At 41.7% G+C, this 20,121-nt stretch overlaps 1 protein-coding gene across 7 annotated transcripts in view; it reads right to left on the bottom strand.

The window, feature by feature from the left end:
* Positions 1-20,121, bottom strand: part of THRB (thyroid hormone receptor beta) — a 292,618-nt gene that overhangs the window by 64,966 nt on the left and 207,531 nt on the right. For 6 of the 7 annotated variants that reach the window (XM_054708075.1, XM_028129998.2, XM_054708074.1 and 3 more), the window contains one exon: positions 17,994-18,057. The exons of the other annotated variant lie outside the window; for it this stretch is intronic. In XM_054708075.1, the coding sequence (XP_054564050.1) occupies positions 17,994-18,015 (22 nt within the window). In that variant the 5' untranslated portion in view covers positions 18,016-18,057. The remainder of the gene's footprint in view (positions 1-17,993; positions 18,058-20,121) is intronic. 7 annotated transcript variants of the gene reach the window in all.

The following is a 20,121-nucleotide window of genomic DNA, read 5'->3' as shown; positions in this document are numbered from 1 at the left end:
TATGTTCCCCTGGAGGGTCTGGCTTAGCAGCATCTGTACCGCAGAGTTCCTGTCCCAGTAGCAGAAATGGTGTGGAGGATTAAATTGTTTCCCAGCTGCCTGTTTTGTGGAAGAGAATTTAGCATTGCAGAAGGGTCATACTGCTGGGTGCCACCTATTCTATGATGTTTCTACAGTTCAGGAGAATCAGGAGAAGTAGGTGGGATTTCTATTGTCCTTTTCATACCTTTTATTATTATTTTTTAACTTTTCAATTGCTTAAAATAGGGCTGGTAAGCCTGGGGCTGTAGAAGGGTGTCTGGCAATGGTTCCCCACAGGCCTGCCTCTCTCCAACCTGCTTGCCCCCATAGAGGGCCAGGTGTGCCACCTTGTGCCCTCCATCCTCAAATGGCTGAGTGTCCAAGGCCTGGTTACTGGAAGTGTAGTTGAGAATATGCAGCATTTGTATCACCTGGGAGCTTGTTAGAAATGCGGGATTCTGGCTCCAGAACTGACGAGTCAGAATCTGCAATTTAATAAGATCGTTGTGTGATTCATGTGCACATTGATGTTTGAGGCACTGTGCTACAGACACAGTCTCCATTTAAAGTAGATAGAATTTGTTAAACATGTGGGTTATCCAATTTAAAATATTTACTATACAGAGAGAAGATCTTTCCTATTCAGGAATCAGCGGGGAAAGTAGTGTTTGATGGATTGAAGGTTAGGGAAGTGAGGATGATGGGTATTTAATGTCTTTATTTCCTAAGTGATTAGCTGATAAATTTGGTTCATTAAATGGAAAAATCCCAAACACCAAGAAATCTGATTAGAATTTCATCTTTTTAAGATTTTCCTCCCTAGAGATAGCCAATGAAATAATAAACAATAGCTAATATTTAATGTATGCTTCCTATATGCCAGGCACCCATTCTGAACACTTTAAATTCAATCTTCACAAAAACTCTGTGAAGTAGAAATATTATTCTCATTTATTTTTAGATGAGAAACTGGGGCACTGAGAGGTTAAACAACTTGCCCAAGGTCACACAGTGACTAAATGATAAAGTCAGGATCTGAACTCAAGGAGGTCTAGCCAACCACATCAGCCCGTTAGCTGCTTATAGGAAGTCAACACTGAATGACTTAGGTCAGTGGTTCTCAACCTTTCTAATGCTGTGACCCTTTAATACAGTTCCTCATGTTGTGGTGACTCCCAACCATAAAATTATTTTCGTTGCTACTTCATAACTGTAATTTTGCTACTGTTATGAATTGTAATGTAAATATCTGTGCTTTCCGATGGTCTTAGGCGACCCTGCTAGCAGTTCTCAACCTGTGGGTCGCGACCCACAGGTTGAGAACCGCTGCTGTAGAGCCTATATAATGAATCATAATGTAAATATCTGTGTTTTCCCATGGTCTTAGGCTCTACAGCAGCAGTTCTCAACCTGTGGGTGATGACCCACAGGTTGAGAACCGCTAGCAGGGTCGCCTAAGACCATCGGAAAACACAGATATTTACATTACGATTAATAACAGTAGCAAAATTACAGTTATGAAGTAGCAACGAAAATAATTTTATGGTTGGGGGTCACCACAACATGAGGAACTGTATTAAAGGGTCGCGGCATTAGAAAGGTTGAGAACCACTGACTTAGATGATCATCAAGGCAAAAATAACTAAACTCTATGGGCTAGAATATATAATGAGAGGTTTGAAATAAAGAAACTAAAGCTCAGAGTGGTCACTTTCTTACTCAAAGTCACCCAGACAGAGGAAGAGCTGAGATGGGTCTTTTGATTCTTTGTTCCATGATTTTTTAATTGAAAGCATATGGTTTTTAGTAGACCACAAGGATTTATTGCTCAATCCCAACACTGTTCAAATTCTGACATTTTCACTCTATACCTCAAACACTAAGAGCTGTTTTTCTAATTAAAATGTCTTTTCTTCCAGTAAATTTATCAAACAAGAGACAGCTGTGCACGGAGTGATTCTGTTTCCCAGAGTGACTGCTAGTGAGGATTTTTCAAAAAGTTAATGTTGTTTAGCCAGTGTGGCTCAGTGGTTGAGCATTGACCTGTGAACCAGGAGGTCACGGTTTGGTTTGATTCCCTGTCGGTGCACATGCCCGGTTTGCGGGCTCGATCCCCAGTGTTGGGCGTGCGGGAGGCCGCCAATCAGTGATTCTCTCTCATCATTGATGTTTCTGTCTCTATCTTGCTCCCCATTCCTCTCTGAAATCAATAAAAAAATATTTTTAAAAAAGTTAATATTTATGGTGGTACATACTCTGCCTCCAAGTGGCCAAAAAACTTATTAAAAAGGCAAAAATAAGCAAACAATTAGAACATCCAAGCTAACAAAGAATTGATTTGTTTTCTAGATGCCCATCTGAAAGGTTAAAAGGACAAGAAATAATTTAGAACTGACAAAAGGATGACTTCATTTTGAGTTTATGATAGTGACAGCTAACCCGTGTAGAAGGCCTACTATGTGCCAGGCAGGATGCATACTGTGTTTTACTCATTACAACAATGGTTGTGAAGGAGGTATTGTCAGCCCATTTCACAGGTGAGGAAACTTTAGCTGAGAGAGCTAAAGATGCTGCCCAAAGTTACAGATAACCAATAGGAAACTGTTTTCATAACCACTATACTACATTCTACAGGCGATACAATTGCCCAGAGAAATAAATAATGTTCTCACAAGTCACAAAGCTAGTTAAAAGGCAGTGTGGTGCCTGGAAGCTTCCTCAAGATGGGCCAAGCTGCCCTGATGGGAAATCCTATGGAAATTATGATGGACCATCTCTTAGCACAAATATTGCTTTGAGAGAGATTCATCTATTTCCTCAGGAAACTTGGCTTCAGAAAGCAAAATCTCTCCTCCAAAAGAATGGAGTCAAAGGGCATGTTTGTTTAGAAACGTAGGAAGGACATTATGTCCAAATGACTTGCCTGATTCCGACCATAAAACTTTAGTGCCTGAGAACATTGATGCTGAGAACTTGAAAGGCATGATTTTTTTTAGGGAAAAACAAAAAGGTCACAGCTTAAGATACAAACAGTTACAGCTTTATGCAAGTCTGGCCTATTTTCTGACCAAATAGTAACCAAAAGAATGAAAAGTATTGGGCTATTAGCAATTATCCTGTTTGGCTGCCATATGTCCACAGATGACAGCTTTGCAGAGCAAACTGAGCTACTGAAATGGTGGCACCAAAGTGCTCTTCAACCTAAATACATGTTCTCATTGCCATGTTTATTTAGAATGATGTGGCAGGTAAAATGGCGAGTGTCACGAAATGATCCAAACTGGCTACCCCAAGCAGAATGGGCAGTGTACTCCCTGGGACTGCCTCATTTACAACGGCCTCAATCCTAGGGTTACATTTACCTGGAAAGATGAGAAAAGGGTGGGGGTGGAGGAAGGACACTGTCAAAGTGAGGAAGGAGCTTCCTCTATGTCACCTCTGTATGAGGGTAATCTGGTGGATCCATATACTGATTCAAAAGAAGATACAGAGACTGTAGTTATCATGAGTGCCTATGGGGCTGTCCGAGGCTGGCAGTCCTCAGCCAGGTATTCTGCCTTCCTGGGGACAGTTGGGAGTGTCTGGAGGCATTTTTAACTTGAGTGTGTGTGTGTGTGTGTGTGTGTGTGCGCGCGCGCACCCTACTATCATCTAGTGGGTAGTGGCCAGGGATGCTGCTAAATACCTTACAATGCACAGGCTAGCCCCCACAACAAAGACGTGTCCATCCCCAAATGTCAATAGTGCTGGAGTTGAGAAAACCAGCTTTAGGCAAAGCTGTGAGGTGACTGAGTTTCTTGGGGTCTCTGATTCAAAGTGCTCTTCCTCTGGAGTTCCTTATTTATAGGTGCTGTCATCTCGTTCCCACAAACCAGTGGGACTGATTCTAGGAATTAGTCTGATTGAATTAATATACTCTGAGGCAGCAGTCGTCAACCGTGCTCTGAGGTATGAATGACTAATAGATGCAGCACTAGCAAGGACACCTGTATTTTAAGTGATTCACTAATTTAATCTGAACTCAGTTCCAATCTGTGAAATTTTAGCGATGGTGCCATATTAACATGGACACTTAGTTTTAGTAGGTGGGAAAGCTGGTGAAATTGACAAAGCATTGTTCACCTTTTGAAGTTGTAATTTACATAAGCAAATTTGTGATGTGGTTTCACTGGAATATAATCATAAGTACTTTTTTATTACAAGCAATCATTTGTAGCTGGTACTGATCACAATAGCTTTCCAGCAAGGAAAGAAACTTACTGTGCTCCAAACAGCCTTATTTATTTTCTTTTTATTACTAATATTGACTTATAGGTTTTCTTATGATAGGGCCCAATGTTAGGTACTTGAAATATCCCTGCTACCATAAGTCCCAGGCTGTCTTCTATCTGAACTGCTGTGGACCTATATTTGGATGGCATGTGAATAGGCTTTTATTTAAAGCAAGTGAAACAGACACAGCATGAACATGAACAAAATAATTAGTAGCAGGGATAAGCTTTAGAGTAATTTATTGTCATTTAAAGCCTTAGAAACATAAAGTTTTGATCTTTTTTATGTCAGTGTATGATGATGCCACATCAAAAATGATCCTCACTTGGCAAACCCACACTGAGTTGACTTCATAAATCATTGTATATTGTTCCCCACTTTACCTTTGTTTTCTCACCATCAACTAGGGTCATGTATGCCAGCTTGATGTGCAGCAATAGTCCACGCCCAGTTTTTAAAGGCAAATTACCTAGCTCATTTGGTCCTCATCCATTGGGCTCTGAGTAGTAAAATTCAGAGAATAGTTGGGGCTACAGGAACCTTAGGGCTCACCCCTGTTCAAACACCTAATTTATAGAAAAGGAAATCGAGGTCCAAGAAGGTGGTCATATTTGATCAAGGCCATCTGGACAGTTATAAGCAAAACAGTTATGTGCCTTGAGCCCTCCAAGAGTTTGGACTCCTGATATAAAGTTCCATCAGAGCCTCCCACCTGACACAGGGAGAGCTGAGACAGTTCAGGATGAAATGGTGGAGTCAGGTAGCCCTCACCTAACAAGCGCCTTGTTTCCAGAACGAGCAGCCCCTGTCTTCCATTTCTATAGTCTGTCCTCAGGATTAAGACATCTGCTGATTATTTAGGATAATATAATATTGGGCTGGAGCATTCAGAGGATTCCTTGTGCCAAGATCGTTGACAGACTTTCTAAACCAGCTCTGGGGAGCGGCAAACGATAGTATTCTATGTTGCGGTGGGCAGTTCTGGCAATATGGTATGACGTGAACAAAGGGAATGGAGGACAGTGGCGAAATCTATGAGTAACAAGTAGATCAGACCCTTAGAGAGAGAGAGAGAGAGAGAAGCGAAAAGGCTAATTAGAAAGTGTGTTTGGTGAAATTATCATTGGACGGGCCAACCTTTCCCAGGTCCAGGAGCCCCATACTCTGGCCAATTTAGTTCTTGTCCTCTTGGTCAGTGCATGTGGAGATCAAAGGCCTTTTCTCAACTAATTTGTGGCACAATAAAAATTCTTATGATGGGCTGGGGTTTGACAGGGTCAGAAAGCACAGCATATTCTTAATCTTGGAAACTTGGAATCTTAAGCAGGTCTCTATTAATTAATCATGCTCTGAACTGTGTAGTTTGAAAGGTGAGAAATGTACCATGGCTACAACTGCCCCTGTCTGGAAACAGAGATGAGACCAATCACAGGCCTGATCAATACATCCTGAGTTTTCTAACAGTGAACTGGCTAAGAATCACACACAAAAGGATCTTTTGAAAATTCTTGTCTGGAAAGGTGGGGGTGATATAATTAGCCGTATTGTGGAGGCAGGCCAGCAGCAAAAGGATTGTAGATGCTTTCGTAATAGGTTTTCAGTGGTGTTTTCTTTCACAAACATCCTAAAGGGATACTTAAAATGGATGGACAGTTCTCAAGGATCAGACCTGGAAAGTGGAACCAGGGACCCACTTCTGAATCGCACACCTATGACTATTTGATTATGAAATGGGTTGTTCAGGAAAGCTGGATGGCATTTGGTTACGGAATGTATCAAATCCATCCTCTACTGTATTTGAAGTAAGATAACAGGATAGCTGCTTTTGTCTCCTTAAGCTTTTCTGGCAAGGGATGGTGCATTTGGCCTGGAGATACTGAGAAGATGGTGGTGGTTGATGATGGCACCTACCATTTATTACTTGAGGCTAGCAATGTTTCAGCCATGGTGCTGAGCACATTACATTATTTCTTTTGACCCTTACACTAATATTGAAATAAAAAATGATCACCTCCATTTCACAGATGGAGAAACTGAGTATTAAAAAAGGAAAAGCAACTACCCAAGGTCACAGCTAAAGAGGTAGAGCCACACTGGACCCTAGGTGGATCTAACCACAGGCCTGTGCCCTTGGCCCCTCTGTTGCATTTTAAGGGGTCAGCAATACAGATATGGTTTGGGGGCATTAAAAATGGTTGGTGCAGAGATAACTAGAATGAAGATGATATATACTTTCCTGGTTCAGAGACATATTGTCCTCCTCATTTTCCTGGCACCCATGCCATCCTGCACTTAAAAGAAAGGCATAAAAGCAAATAAGAGAAATAAAACAGAGCCTCATAGAAAGGATGAAACAAGAGAGTAAAAAAAATAGGCAGGCTTTCAAACAAAACAAATAGAAAGCTCCTCTGTCCTATTTGGAAATCATAGGACGCAATAAAACAAGAGCTGAGAGACAAGGAGTCAAGGAGGGCCATAGAGAGGTGAGGGTCCCCCTCCACTCCCCCCACCCCCGGCGGGGGAGAGTCTCGGCCAGAAGACCAAGGCCTCAGCAGTGTGGGGGATGCAGATACTGTCCTCTTGCTTCTTGTGAGAGGTCTGCACGCTCTTCCTGACCTGTCAGCAAGCAGGAGGAGCCACTGCAGCCTTTATGCCTTCTGGTCCCGGGGAACCATGTACCACCTCTGAAGACCTTCCTCTGATTTGAAAAGGACGCTTTACAATGTAAAGGCCACCGACTCTGAAGAGGGCTCTCAGCTTTGATGTTTCTCTGTTTACTTGTGTTGGAACCAAACCAGTATTTGTTTGTAGCTCACATCATTATGATTTAAGACCTTGCGCCTTAAACATGCTTCACAGAATTCTCACCCTGTCAATTCATTCCCAAATAATAGGAACAATTGAGACATTTTCTACTTGACCTCTCAGTCTCTCAGATGTATCATTATTCCATAAATTATTCTATCAGGAATTTCCGGGACAAACTTGTTTTCATAGCTAAGATGCATAGGGCCAAAAAAAAAAAAAAAAAAAAAAGGAAATCATATCAAATTTTCAGATTGTGCATTGGAGAAGCAAGAGCACTCACATTTAGCCCTGGCTGGTTTGGCTCAGTGGATAGAGCATTGGCCTGTGGACTGAGGGGTCCCGGGTTTGATTCTGGTCGAGGACATGGGCCCGGGTTGTGGGTTTGGTCCCTAGTGGGGGTGTGCAGGAGGCAGTCGATCTATGATTCTCTCATCATTGGTGCTTCTCTCTCTCTCTCTCTCTCTCTCCCTCTCCTTCCTCTCTGAAATCAATAAAAATATATAAAAAAAGAGAGCACTCATGTTTACTGAAAGCTTGCTAGTGACAATGACTGTACCATATTACGTACTCAACTAGACTCTGTGCCTGTTTTCTTTTTTTATCTCCGCTGTTTCCCTAGAGCAATGATTTTCAACCTTTCTTATCTAATGGCACACATAAACTAATTACTAAAATTCTGTTGCATACCAAAAGAGAAAATATATCTTTGCTAATCTGACAAAAAAAAAAAAAGATGTAATTTTGATTCATTCACACTGGACAGCTACTGTTGAATTGGCTGTTATCATTTTTTTTTTTTAATTTGACAATCTAAGGGAAAAGAGATCAGTGCCCCTGACTAAATAGTCAGGTATTGCATGTTTAAAAAATTACCAGCTGAAAATCACCTAGAATCCAATATCGTAGATGCACTAATGTTAAATCTAATTAGAATTTTCTGTTGAAAAAACTCAAAGAATTTACTAATGTTCTGATTTATGTCAATGATTTCTTGATCTAATTTGGTGCACAGTATCAAATGATTGAAATTCTCATGAATATTTTCATTATGCATTGAGTATGATAGGCTGTTTTATATTCACTTACATAGACATAATTTTTGAAGAACAATTTTATAATAATACTGAAAGACCTTTTTGATTAAAGGCAGTGCCAGTAGTAATTGGAATTCTGACGGCTTCATTTATAGTTCTATTTAGCTAAATATTATAGGAGTATAATTCCTACTTAGAGTTGAGAAAATTAGGACACAGAATTTACTCATTCAAATAGCTCTTAACTTGAGGTCCATAAAAGTAGTACTGAGGAAAACTATAAGCAATTTATAAAGTTTGAAAAGGCCCAAGAGAAATTATCTATATATCTCTATATATAAAAGCCTAAGTGACTATTACAACTGAACGACTGGTCGCTATGATGCACACTGACCACCAGGGGGCAGATGCTCAATGCAGAAGCCACCCCCTGGTGGTCAGTGTGCTCCCACAGCCAACCTCCCACGGTCAGCCAACCTCCTGTGGTCCCTCCCCCTGGCCGGCCCCGACAGACCTGATCGCTGGCCAGGCTGAGGGACCCCACCCATGCATGAACTCATATACCGGGCCTCTAGTACAATGATATGAGGCAACCTATGCCACTTTCTTTTTTTTTTTTTAATTTATTTTTTATTATTTTTTTTAAATTTCTTTATTGATTAAGGTATCACATATTTGTCCTCGTCCCCCCATTCCCATCCCACCCCCCTCCCCACACATGCCCTCACCCCTCTGTTGTCCTTAACCGCCGGTTAGGCTCACATGCCTGCACACAAAGTCCTTTGGTTGATCTCCCCCTTTACCCCCACCCTTCCCTACCCTCCCCCCGAGGCCCGACAGTCTGATCCATGCCTCCTTGTTTCTGGGTCTGTTCTTGTTCATCTGTCTATGTTGTTCATTATTTCCCCTAGCCTATGCCACTTTCATGAAAAATCTTATGCCTTCTGATTTAAAAAATACACATATATATGTATAGCAATTTTTTCCATATATCTGTGCAGTATGGGAACACTGGTCATTTCATCCTGCTCATCAAATATATCAGATTTTTGTTTTTGTTTTTGATTAGTAAAAATAGGCAATGAATTCTATTAAAAAATGCAGTTTGGCAGGTAAAGGTTTGAACCACAGGATTCAAGGGAGGTGGTGGTGGTGGGGAATAACAGGAGGGTCTTGGCAGAAAGATGAGAACCACAATTTGATGTTATATGAGTAGAATGGAATCTAATGATGGGAAACCAGTGGTTTTTAAAGTTTTCTTTTTATTGGCAGCTACAGGGGGAGCTGATGGTCCAAACACTTAAGTCCTCTGTGGTGACCTTGGCCATGTGACTTCACTACACTGGCCTTTGCCTACTGATGTGTAAAATGTGATGACTGGAGAAAACGACTCTCAGCTCAGCGTCAGCATCAAAACAAATGCATCTGCACTCTACCAGCTTGGGGGTTGGACTTGCACAGTAGTGTCCCTTCTATAGCACAGCCAAATTCTACAGCAAGAATGACCTCACTGCCACGTCTGGAAAAAAAAGCCAAGTGGGATAAAACGCAAGCCTGGGACTTTCCAGTTTGGGGTGGGGATGGGTGGTGGTGGCATAGAAAAATAACTCTTGGCTCACTGCAAACAAAATAACTTCACATGCTCTTCAGGGACTACATTTTTGTTGGGAAAGATTATCTTCAATTCTTTTGAGGGACCTTGCACCTACATATGTGCAACTGCTGTGGACTTTAGTGGCATGTGGGAGATTAGAGAGGATGATAGGTCCTGACGGAATCCTGGTGGGTTAAGGTTGTTATTTGTGTTAGAAGTTGGGGGAGGGATGTGCTGGGCAATTCTTGGTGACAACAGGCTTGAAGGAGTTCATCGGAATGGTGATGATGTGAAAATGGTGGTCAATGATGATGATGGTAGTAGTAATGATGATGATGGTGGTGACAATTGAGGTGGGGTGGGGAGCAGGGACAATGGGGCTAGGGTTAGGAGTTTAGGAGAAGCCAAAGGTTGTAAAGAGTGGCTTCTTGGAAGAACACAGGAGTTGTTGGTAAAGAAATAATTTCCTCCCCACAACTCTTCTGCTTCCATATTTCACCCTATATAAAGCCTTGTTCTCTTAATATTTCAACTTCCTGGTCATTTGGCTGCAGCTCAAGTTTGGAAAGTGAAATTGTTCTACAACTAATTGTCTTAGAGGTCTCGGGAGTTTTGAGAGAAGATTTTCACTAATCTGGCTGGATTTGGTGTGATTTCATTAACTTGGTCTTTTCATTAACAGTGTCTCTCTCAGGAGAACTTCAGGAAGTTAAAGAGGCTGGGGAGGGATGGGAGAACAGAGACAATCAGAGTGCAGGATGCCATTATTCTTCAGGTAGACTATATGGCAAGGTCCGATTCTATACTCACTCATCCTATCTAATAAAGAGGGAATATGCTAATTGACCCTCATGCCATTGCAAAGATGGAGGCACCCACTGCCAATAAGGAGGGAATATGCTAATTGACTGCCCTGCCCTCAAAGATGGCGGTACCCACAACCACAAGATGGTGGTGCCCAGTCCCCTCAGCCCCGCTGGGGTGGCAGGTGTGCGGCAAGGGGTGGGCCTGGCCGCTCCGTGTGCCTGCCTCTGGAGTCCCCCAGTCCCCTTAGCCCCCCAGCCACCCAGGGCCGGCCCGAGGCACAGGCAAGCCTCAGATGGTGGCTGCCCATCTGCCCAGGGCTGCCTGATGCTCAGGTAACCAGGGCTGGCCAAGGCTTGCACTGTCGGCAGTGGCAGCAGCAGAGGTGTGATGGGGTGTCGCCTTCCCCTGATCGCTGGGTTGCCTCCCGTCCCTGAGGGCTCCCAGACTATGAGAGGGGGCAGGCTGGGCTGAGGGACCCTCCCTCCAGTGCATGAATTTTCATGCACCAGGCCTCTAGTATTATATAAAGGGTCACTGTTCTTCTGTTTTCTGTTCCTTTTGCTTTTGTGTTTAAAAAGAAGGGGTATATATTAGCTGTGCAGAAATTCTCTGTTTCTTTTTTATTTCCCCCTTGTTATGGTAGAAACTGGAGAAAATCTTGAACTGAGGTGCTGGTCTCCTCTCTTCCCCATACTGGACACCATGGAGTGACTTTCCCCCTCTTCTACCCATTTGTGGGTGACAGGAGAAAATATGTAAAATTATAAACATTTGTGGTTTTCCCTTCCCTTGCTTTCTAAGGTGTATTCCTTAGAAGAGAAATTCTGTTTATTTGCTGAGTGGGGTCTTAAAAGGGTTGAGGGACTGGGAGAAGGAGGTGAATGGATTTAGAAGTACAAATTGGTAGCTACAAATAGTTCCCGGGATGTAAAAAACAGCATAGAGAATAGTCAATAACATTATGATAACTGTGTGTGGTGCCAGGCTGGTACTGGAAATAGCGGAGGGGATCACTTTGTAAAGTATATGACTGTCTAACCTCTATGCTGTACACCTGGAACTAATACCAAATAATTGTAATATTGAAAGTAGAGTGTAATTGAAAACTAGAAATTAAAATTAAAAAAGGGATGTAATGGGAGCGGTGGGGAGAAGGTGCTATAATCTTCAAGGACATGAGCAGCTGGGGCTACCAGGTGAGAGCAGGGAGGATCCAAACTGGAGGGGGAGGGAAGCAGTGTGTGCAGCATCAACACACAAGGATTTTTAGCCTTTGGGATGAGGGGGAGAAGTTTACATGAGGTTTCAGCAGTTACCATGAGGAGTGATCCGTGGGAGAGATGTCGGAGGAGGAATTTAAAGATTTTCAGTGTGATGTGTGTAGCAGCCTTGCCTCTGGCCTCAAGGCATTTCCGGGGAAGGCTGATGTTTCCTTTCTAGCCTACTTGCAGTTAGATTTTTAAACATTAATTTATTTTTATCGTTGAGAGTATTACGATTATTTTTTAAAGAAGTGACACCATGCTGAGGAGGGAGCTGCTTCGTGGGGTTAAATACCCAAGACATAGAATCAAAGATCCTTTTTGTCATTAGCTCCACCAACAGGCGAGCTCGCTATTTAGGCAACTTGGTAGTTTTCTTTATCCAAAACTATTTGTGGCAACATTTGTATGGTGCATAGATGGCTCTATGGAATTGAAGGCTACATTTCATTTTTGGCCACAACTGGGGAAACAGGAATTTGGAAGAAACTGAAACACGCCTCCAGATGCCCTTTCAGAATAATTACGCCAGGAGTGTGTCAATCAACATAAAGCCTCCCAGTCCTGGGGTAACATGGGAAAGGAAGTGGAGACCACGTCTGGCTTCGGTGGTTATGTCCTTCGCAGGGGGAACCAGTACAAAGGCCTGGGCTTTGGCTGTCCTGACTTTGGGAGAAGGGACAAAAGAATTTCCAGGTTTTGCCCTCCCTGTCCCCAAAGGCTAGGACTGGGTACTGTGGGTGGATAGTTGGTGCATAAAAGGTAAATATGAGAGAGTGTTGAGAAGATCTCTGACTTTAACTAGTCATTCTTGTGTTTAATGGAAAAGAACTGCATACTGAAATAGAAATGTTAACTTGTTATATAAAACCCACTGAATTCTGTCCCTCTGTACTTATCAGAACACATTTATAAGCTTGATAACAAAGACATAGATCATAGAATGACACCTCAATAGAGCTCACTATATATAAGCTAAAAACTTCTGTATGTCAAAGAATGCCATGCTATCATGTTACAACTTATTAGTAAGTGGTTCAAAATAAAAATTATGTAGGTGAGACGGAAAGAGAGAGGGAAGGAATTAAGCAAATGTGATAAAATGTTAACATTCGAGGACTCTGGGTAAAGGATAGCTGGGAATTATTTGAACTACTAGTCATCTTGCAACTTTTCTGTTATTATGGAATTACTTCAAAAGAAGAAAAGATTTAAAAGGTCAAATATTACCATAAGCAAAAAGCAGAGGCAAATACTAAGATGGGAAAAATATTTGTAATATTTGATAGATAATGAATTCATTTCTTAATATATAAATCATAGGAAAAAGACAAATGGCACAATAGATTAGTTAGATAAACAGGTAAGTTACAAGCGAAGACCTTTAAGTGGTCAATCAATGTGTGTGTGTGTGTGTGTAGTCAAATTCATTATAAGTATGAAAAATGTAAGTTTTAAAAAGTGTGATAAAATTTTGCCTAATAAATAGCCTCCTCAAAAATAAACTACCAAAAAACAAATCCAAAGTTGGAGAGAATATGATGAAATGGACGCTGCACTGCTGATGGGTGCCTCAACTGGCCAATAATCTGATGCAATTTGGCAACAGAAGATGTTTTTAGAGATGTTCATCCCCCCTAACCCAGCATTTTACTTAGTAGAATGTGATCCTGAGGAAATAATCAGAGGTGCAATATGACGTACAATTCAGTTCATTATAACATTACTGATATAACATTATATTAAAAGCTTAACAATTAGGGACTGCCTCACTGTATGATGACTAAGTAGCCACGAACGCAATCGTTGGTAGCATTTGTTGACAATGGGAAATGTTAACGATATGTATGCTGCTAACATGATATGTTATTGTTGAGGGTGTCATTATTTTGCTGTCAACTACTTTCTGATCCCACGGAAAGACATTGTACTTAGGTTGCAGGACATGAGCGCAACTGTGATTCTCTTTCTGAAGGAATGATACGGTCATTAGGGAGCAGCTGAAAAGCCCAAGGAACACTTGGAGGGTCACCTTTGAAAAATGAAATGGTCTTTACAATAAAATACCGAGTTTCGCCAAATTAGATGTTTTGTTTGCCTCTGAAGAATTTGTCCAGTAGGATAGTCTCAAAACACAAACTACCTTGCTCCAGGGCACCCTTTTCCTTTACACCAAGCATGTCAAACTCAAAGGCTACACTCAAAGGCCAAATAAACGAGGCATGTGGCCCACTGGCCGCGAGTTTGACATGCTTGCTTTACACGAACCATCAATGTGCCCATGTATTACTTTATGAAAGTGTGATTTATAAGCCTTCAAATGTTAAGTATTAAGATAATCTAACCTTAAAGTAAGTGGAAGGGGAACTAAAGATGAATTAGTCTTACTTTTCTCCTTTAATTGATAAGGAATTCAAGATCTAGACGGATTAGGTAACTTGCTTAGTTACTATCCTTAATATATAATAAATGACTCCAACAAATAATAGAAGAACATAATATCCACAAAGGGGAACTGGACAGTCAATGCAAACAACTGAGTTGCAAATGAAATGCAAGTGGGCAATAAACATGAAAAATATTTAACCAAAAGGAATAATGGGAGATGCAAGTTAAAAAAAAAACACCTTTGCAATTCTCCCATTTTCCTTCACTAATGTCTCCATCCCGACAAGGAAGCAAACACTCTGAAGATGACAGTGAGAGCACATGGGCAACAACAGAGAAAGCTCATGTCATATCCTTGCAAACATCCCTCTCCTGTACCTGGAATGCACTCAACAGTAATGCCTTGAGGAAAAAAAGACAACATCACAACAGGGCTCAACTTTGTGCCATATATTAATTTCATGAAGCCAGATTCAGTGCCAACATAACAGATCCTTGTTTCTGGCCTTTAGGAGTCTGAGTTCTTAGTTTCCTTTCCAACCACGGCCAAAAGCCTCAAACTTTGCTATTTAACATCTTAGGTATTCATATCTTAGAATAAACTCCTTTATGCTGTGAATCATGGTTTTATGCAAAGTAGAGCTCATTATAATGCCACAAATGTTAGCAGAATTCCCCTCAGATTATCTAGGAAGCAGCACTTAATTCTAGATTAATAAAATATATTAAGGCACTTTCTTACTTTCTTCTTTATAAATCAGTATTTTCAATGAGTTATTTCACACAGTCCTAATTTCAAATTAGTTGAAGAAAGCAGTGAGAAAATTTTGGCATGATCTAATTCCATCATAGCTGATATTAAGTAACTCCAGAAAATAATTTTCCATTTGAGTTTATACAAAATATAACTTTAATAAGAAGCGTGTCTGAGGTGGCTTTTTTATTCGAAAATGCTGATTTCTTTAGTTTTAGGAAAAGAAATTCAATGTTCTTACTCCTGTTCATGTAAAACAATGGATTTCTTTTCATAAAGGTTAATTGGTTTTCTATACTGCATAACAATAATATTACCTATTATGTTTTTCAAAGAAGAAATTATGCATATTTACCCTTTAAATTATGCTCCTAAAGCAAGGGCTTAGTTCTGACATGTTACAACTTTATTATGGTCTCCCTTTAGGTTTTAAAAATAAACATGTAGTACAAGACCATAGCAAGAGAGAGAAGAGGCACTTTTTTACTTCATCTACAAACAAAGGAGTCTAAAGTGATAATTTTCTCAACTGAATCTATTAACATACTGAGCATATGTGTGTATGCAGTAGATTCCTCTTGAAAATAGAACTACTGTTAGTTTCTACTCTAAGAAGCAAAGCTGGAAAGCAAAACCTCACTGGGAGGCAGCTGGGTTTCAATTTAGCCTGCAAGGAAAGCATTCGGCTTCCACAAGATTGGCTGAAAGCTGGCTTAGTCCAGAATTGTTCTGGAGTGGGCCCAGAATCCTAGATCAGTCCTGGATATCAGCTGACAACAGTAAGATGTTCTGGACTACCTTGGACCCTAGAACAGGGGTCAGCAAACTCTAGTCCTTGGGCCAAAGCTGGTTTGCTACCTGTTTTGTAAATAAAGTTTTATTGAGATACAGACAAGCCCATTTGTTTATACATAGTCCACGGCTTTTCATGCTACAATGGCAGAATGGCGTAGTGTGTAAAGCTAGAGATATTTACTATCTGGCCCTTAAAAAAAAAGTTGCCCACCTCTGCTTTATAAGAATCTAGGATAGATGTTTAGTACCACACTCTATCTAGAACCAACCTCAAAGCAAGCAAAAACCATTGGATCACCCACTTTTACACCAAGTTTTACTATGTTCATGTCTCAGGAGGGTCCGTTCTTTGAGATTGTATCTTTGGAGGCTTTTTCAAGGGCGGGGGCAAAGGGGCAGATTATCAAGGAGTAGAGAGCCACCGTGTGTCGCACTTGACCCACACTGTCCTTGATCAGAGGGGCACTTTCCCTTGGTTTTCAGTACTGCTGTCTGGTGCCTGTGTGCTCACACATGTCTGTGGCTGCAAAGACTTAGGCCACCACTCCTGGTTGAAATTCCCACTCAGAGCAGCAAACACATGGAGGCTTAGCTAAGCTTGATCTACACAAATTTCCCACCAAACGAGTAGGTTTATGGCATAGAAAGTGTGAAATTTAAGTGGGGAAGAGGATTGGCCAGGTCGTCAGTGGAACATCCATGGGAGTGGGTACATTGTGATGGCTACTCATGAGAAATGAGGTGAGAAGGTGATTCTGAGACCCTCACTTCTTATGGGTGTGAAGCATTCTGGCATTCTGTCTTGTTGCACCAGGAACACAAGTGTAGATGGGTAGAGGCATGGCAGTGATGCTGGGAAATATACACTGAGTGGCCAGATTATTATGATCTCTGAACGCATAATAATCTGGCCACTCAGTATAGACTGACCACAGAGTTGGGATTTTAAAATAAGGTTTTTCCATGTATAAGAACTGCATTGTGGGTAGTTAGAAAGAAGCAGAGGACTTACTAACCAGAGGCTGGGGGCCACTATCTCCTGGTCCCTTGACATATCAAGATTTGCAAGCTTTCCCTTATACATAAGTACACTGAGTGGCCAGATTATTATGCGTTCAGAGGTCATAATAATCTGGCCACTCAGTGTAATGTAATGGTCATTGCATAAGGCTTGTAAACTTCCAGAAGGCTGAGCAGCAACTTTAGGTTGCTTCAATTTCTCAGTGCTACTGGGGAATGAATTCTGGGAAGAATTGTCCTGTCCATTTAGTTTGTCACTGGGTGGGGAAGTGACATAAATAGATTATCAAAAGTGAGGGTGTACCCATGACACACAGAAGTCTATGGGTACTGCCCTTCTGTCATAGTAACCAAAAGGACAGCCATGGCTTGGTGCTTGGCTGCATGGTGGCTGCAGAGGTCGTAAACTGACAGTCCATGGTTGATTCCAGTCAGCAGACATTTTGATGGGCCCATGAGTTTTTGATATTTTTATACATTTATTGCTTACATTTACAATTGGGGGTATTTTATTTAAAACTTGGATTTCTAACTTTTGAAGAGTCAACATCTCTGGACACACAGGGCTTCATCTCGGCTTGTCAGTGATTGCCTAGAGTGGAGGACTGGCTTCTCTTCAGAGAGAAGAGTTTTGTTTATATAACTAATCTGTGTCAGGCCTTGGCATATCTGCTTGGTCCCTGGGGCTTTGAGTTTGCAAACCCTACTCTATGTGTTGCACAAATAATTCATGCTTTTGCAATCTTATGTTCCTCAGGGGTTATACTGTTGTTCCTCTGTCCCTTGCTAAGAGTTTCTAGCTCACTTTATCTTATGTGGTTGAATCATATTCCATTCTGATTCTACTGCTGAATGGAACAAACAGCCCACTTTGGGAAGATGCCTGGACTCTGGTCTATAAGTGTGCAGAGCTATTTATTACATTGATCTGAGTGAATATAATGAGTGAATGTATTCGGTGTCGAGAGAGACCTCAGGATGGCTAAAAACTAGCCTTTGACAGTGAGTTCTCATTTCCTCCCCATCAAGTCTGTGGTGAGGACACATCTCATAGTTTCTGAAGATGAGAGCATATTCGTAGAGATGTATTCCTGGGATGCATGTGCATTTCATAACACTTGTTGGTTTGGAAATTATTGTTGCTAAGACTCTCAGGTTGGTCTTCTAGACACCTTATGTTCTCAATTAAGGGGAACAAAAACGGAGACACACCAAGAAAAATTAAAAAGCACAGATACCTGTCATACTGTTGGGAGTCATAGGTTAGTAATCATTCTGGACCCCTTTTTTCACTGACATCTCCTACAAAGAAAAAGACAAGAAAAAAACACCACAGGTTATAACCTGCATTTTCCATAATTTTTTGTTCCAAACAATATCACATGTGTTAATCAGCAATTTTTTACTCTTAGGTCCGAACTGGGGAAGTTGAAGCATAGGGGCTAGGTGATGGGTGGAAGGAATTACACGTGAAGCAGAAAAAAACCCAGGAACAGGGAAAGAAAATCTTATATTTAGTATTCTAGTACTTTAGTATGACTATACTATTACCATTACCATGGCATTATTAATATACTAGTATTACTCTTATTCTACTACTACCATTAGTATAGGATTAATAATATAGGACTATTACTATAATACTTTAGTATTTAGTAAATTTAGTGCTGTTTTCCTAAAATGAGTTCTGGGTTTTAAAATGTAATTTTATAAGTAGGCAGGTGTCTAGGGTCCATTGCATGGGGTCTTGTAACACACAGTGTGGCAGACAAGGTTCCCTCCAGAGCCATGGCTGGGGCCTGGGGCTCACCAGCTGGTCATGGGGTCAAAGGAGAAAACAAAATCCAAAGAGCTTAATACTAAAGAAAGCTGAGCTGTTTTATTTGCCAGGAAGGGCAACAAACACAGCAAAGAGCCTCACTGAGTAGGTCAGTGGGGAGGAGGGTTGGCGCGATGTGTTACAAGGGGGAGGGGGACTATGCTAATGAAAGATTGGCAATGAACTTGGCAATGAACTCTGTCCAGGAAGGGTGAGTCACAGGTCTGCATGTCACTGGATAGAACAGGACGGGAAGTCTTTGGCTAGATCCAGCGAGGGCCCTTCAAAGTTCATGGTCCTTTAACAGCTTGAACATTTCAGCATCAATGACATTGACCAGGAGAATGACATTCAGTTTAGGCTCCTAGGCAAGTGCTCCTGAAATGGAAAATATGCCTTTTACACGAGCCATTTATTTGGTTGGTCTGCCGAGAGGCCTCGATTAAGGGCCTACTATGTTCAGCCTTGGCTTTATCTAAAGATAGTACTCCAGCCTGTTCACCAGGGGCTTACAATCTAACAGAGGGAGAGAACCACACTAAAAAACAGATGCGAAAGTGGATATAGGTTTCCCCTTAAGTGTTTTGTCAGAGAAGACAGGGACACAGAGGGAGCAGAGGCCATTTCTACCTGGGGTAATCTGGAGAGGCTTCCCAGGGGAGGTGACCCGGGACCCAAAGGCTTTTCTTTTCAGCAGGCCTCCCCCGTGTCGTGATTTAATGCTCTATTCTCACTCTGGTACTCCTGAGGCACATGGGCTACTCTGCAAGAAAGAGCCTTGTATAGAAAAACGGGGAAACTCCTTTAAATCATGCAGCTTTCAAGCAGGGGAGTTATATGACCAATTTAAGTTTGTAAAGCGTCACAGCGGCTGCTGAGTGAAAGCAGACCAGCGAGGGGGCCACAGCAGGTCTGGGGGAGAGATGAAGGTGGCTTGAGCTCCAGTGGTGGCAGTGGAGGTGGTGAATGGAGGCGGAGGGGTTCAAGTGACATATAGGAGGAGGAAATACTAAGACAGTGATGAATGTGCTATGAGCATTTAATACTGGAATAAACACCCAGGATGCAAATAGGTTAAGACCACAGGCTCTCAGTCCTCAAGGGATTTACAATCCATTTTACAAGCTGGCTGAAAAGGTAGAACTGTTGGCAAGGAGCAGTTAAAAACACAAGCCACGATGCCATGGGCCAAGGGCCGGTGCTGAGACACACTCAGGGCTGAGCCTGCCTCCAGGATGAAAGGTGTGGCTCACAAACAACGTAAGAGCAAAAGGGACAGCAGAGTGGCACAGGATATATGATTTGGGGTGGGGAGGGGGCAGGCAGTGGCAAAAAACGAAGCTGCAAATGTTGTTTAGGGCCCCATGGTGAAGGGTCTTGAAAGGTTTGCTATCAAAGTTGGACTTGATCCTGTGGGAAATGGAGAGCCATGGAAGGTCCTAAAGGCATGACCCTATTCGAGAACGATCACTCTGCCAGAGTGTAGAGGAGGCTAACCCTCTGGGGGCACCTCTGTGTGGGATCCTTGCTGTTTTTCTACTTCATGT

The sequence above is a fragment of the Eptesicus fuscus genome, chromosome 18, assembly GCF_027574615.1.
Source record: "Eptesicus fuscus isolate TK198812 chromosome 18, DD_ASM_mEF_20220401, whole genome shotgun sequence".
NCBI lineage: Eukaryota > Metazoa > Chordata > Mammalia > Chiroptera > Vespertilionidae > Eptesicus > Eptesicus fuscus.
The sequence above is the reverse complement of the archived record's forward strand: the minus strand, read 5'-3'. Positions and strand labels throughout refer to the sequence as shown.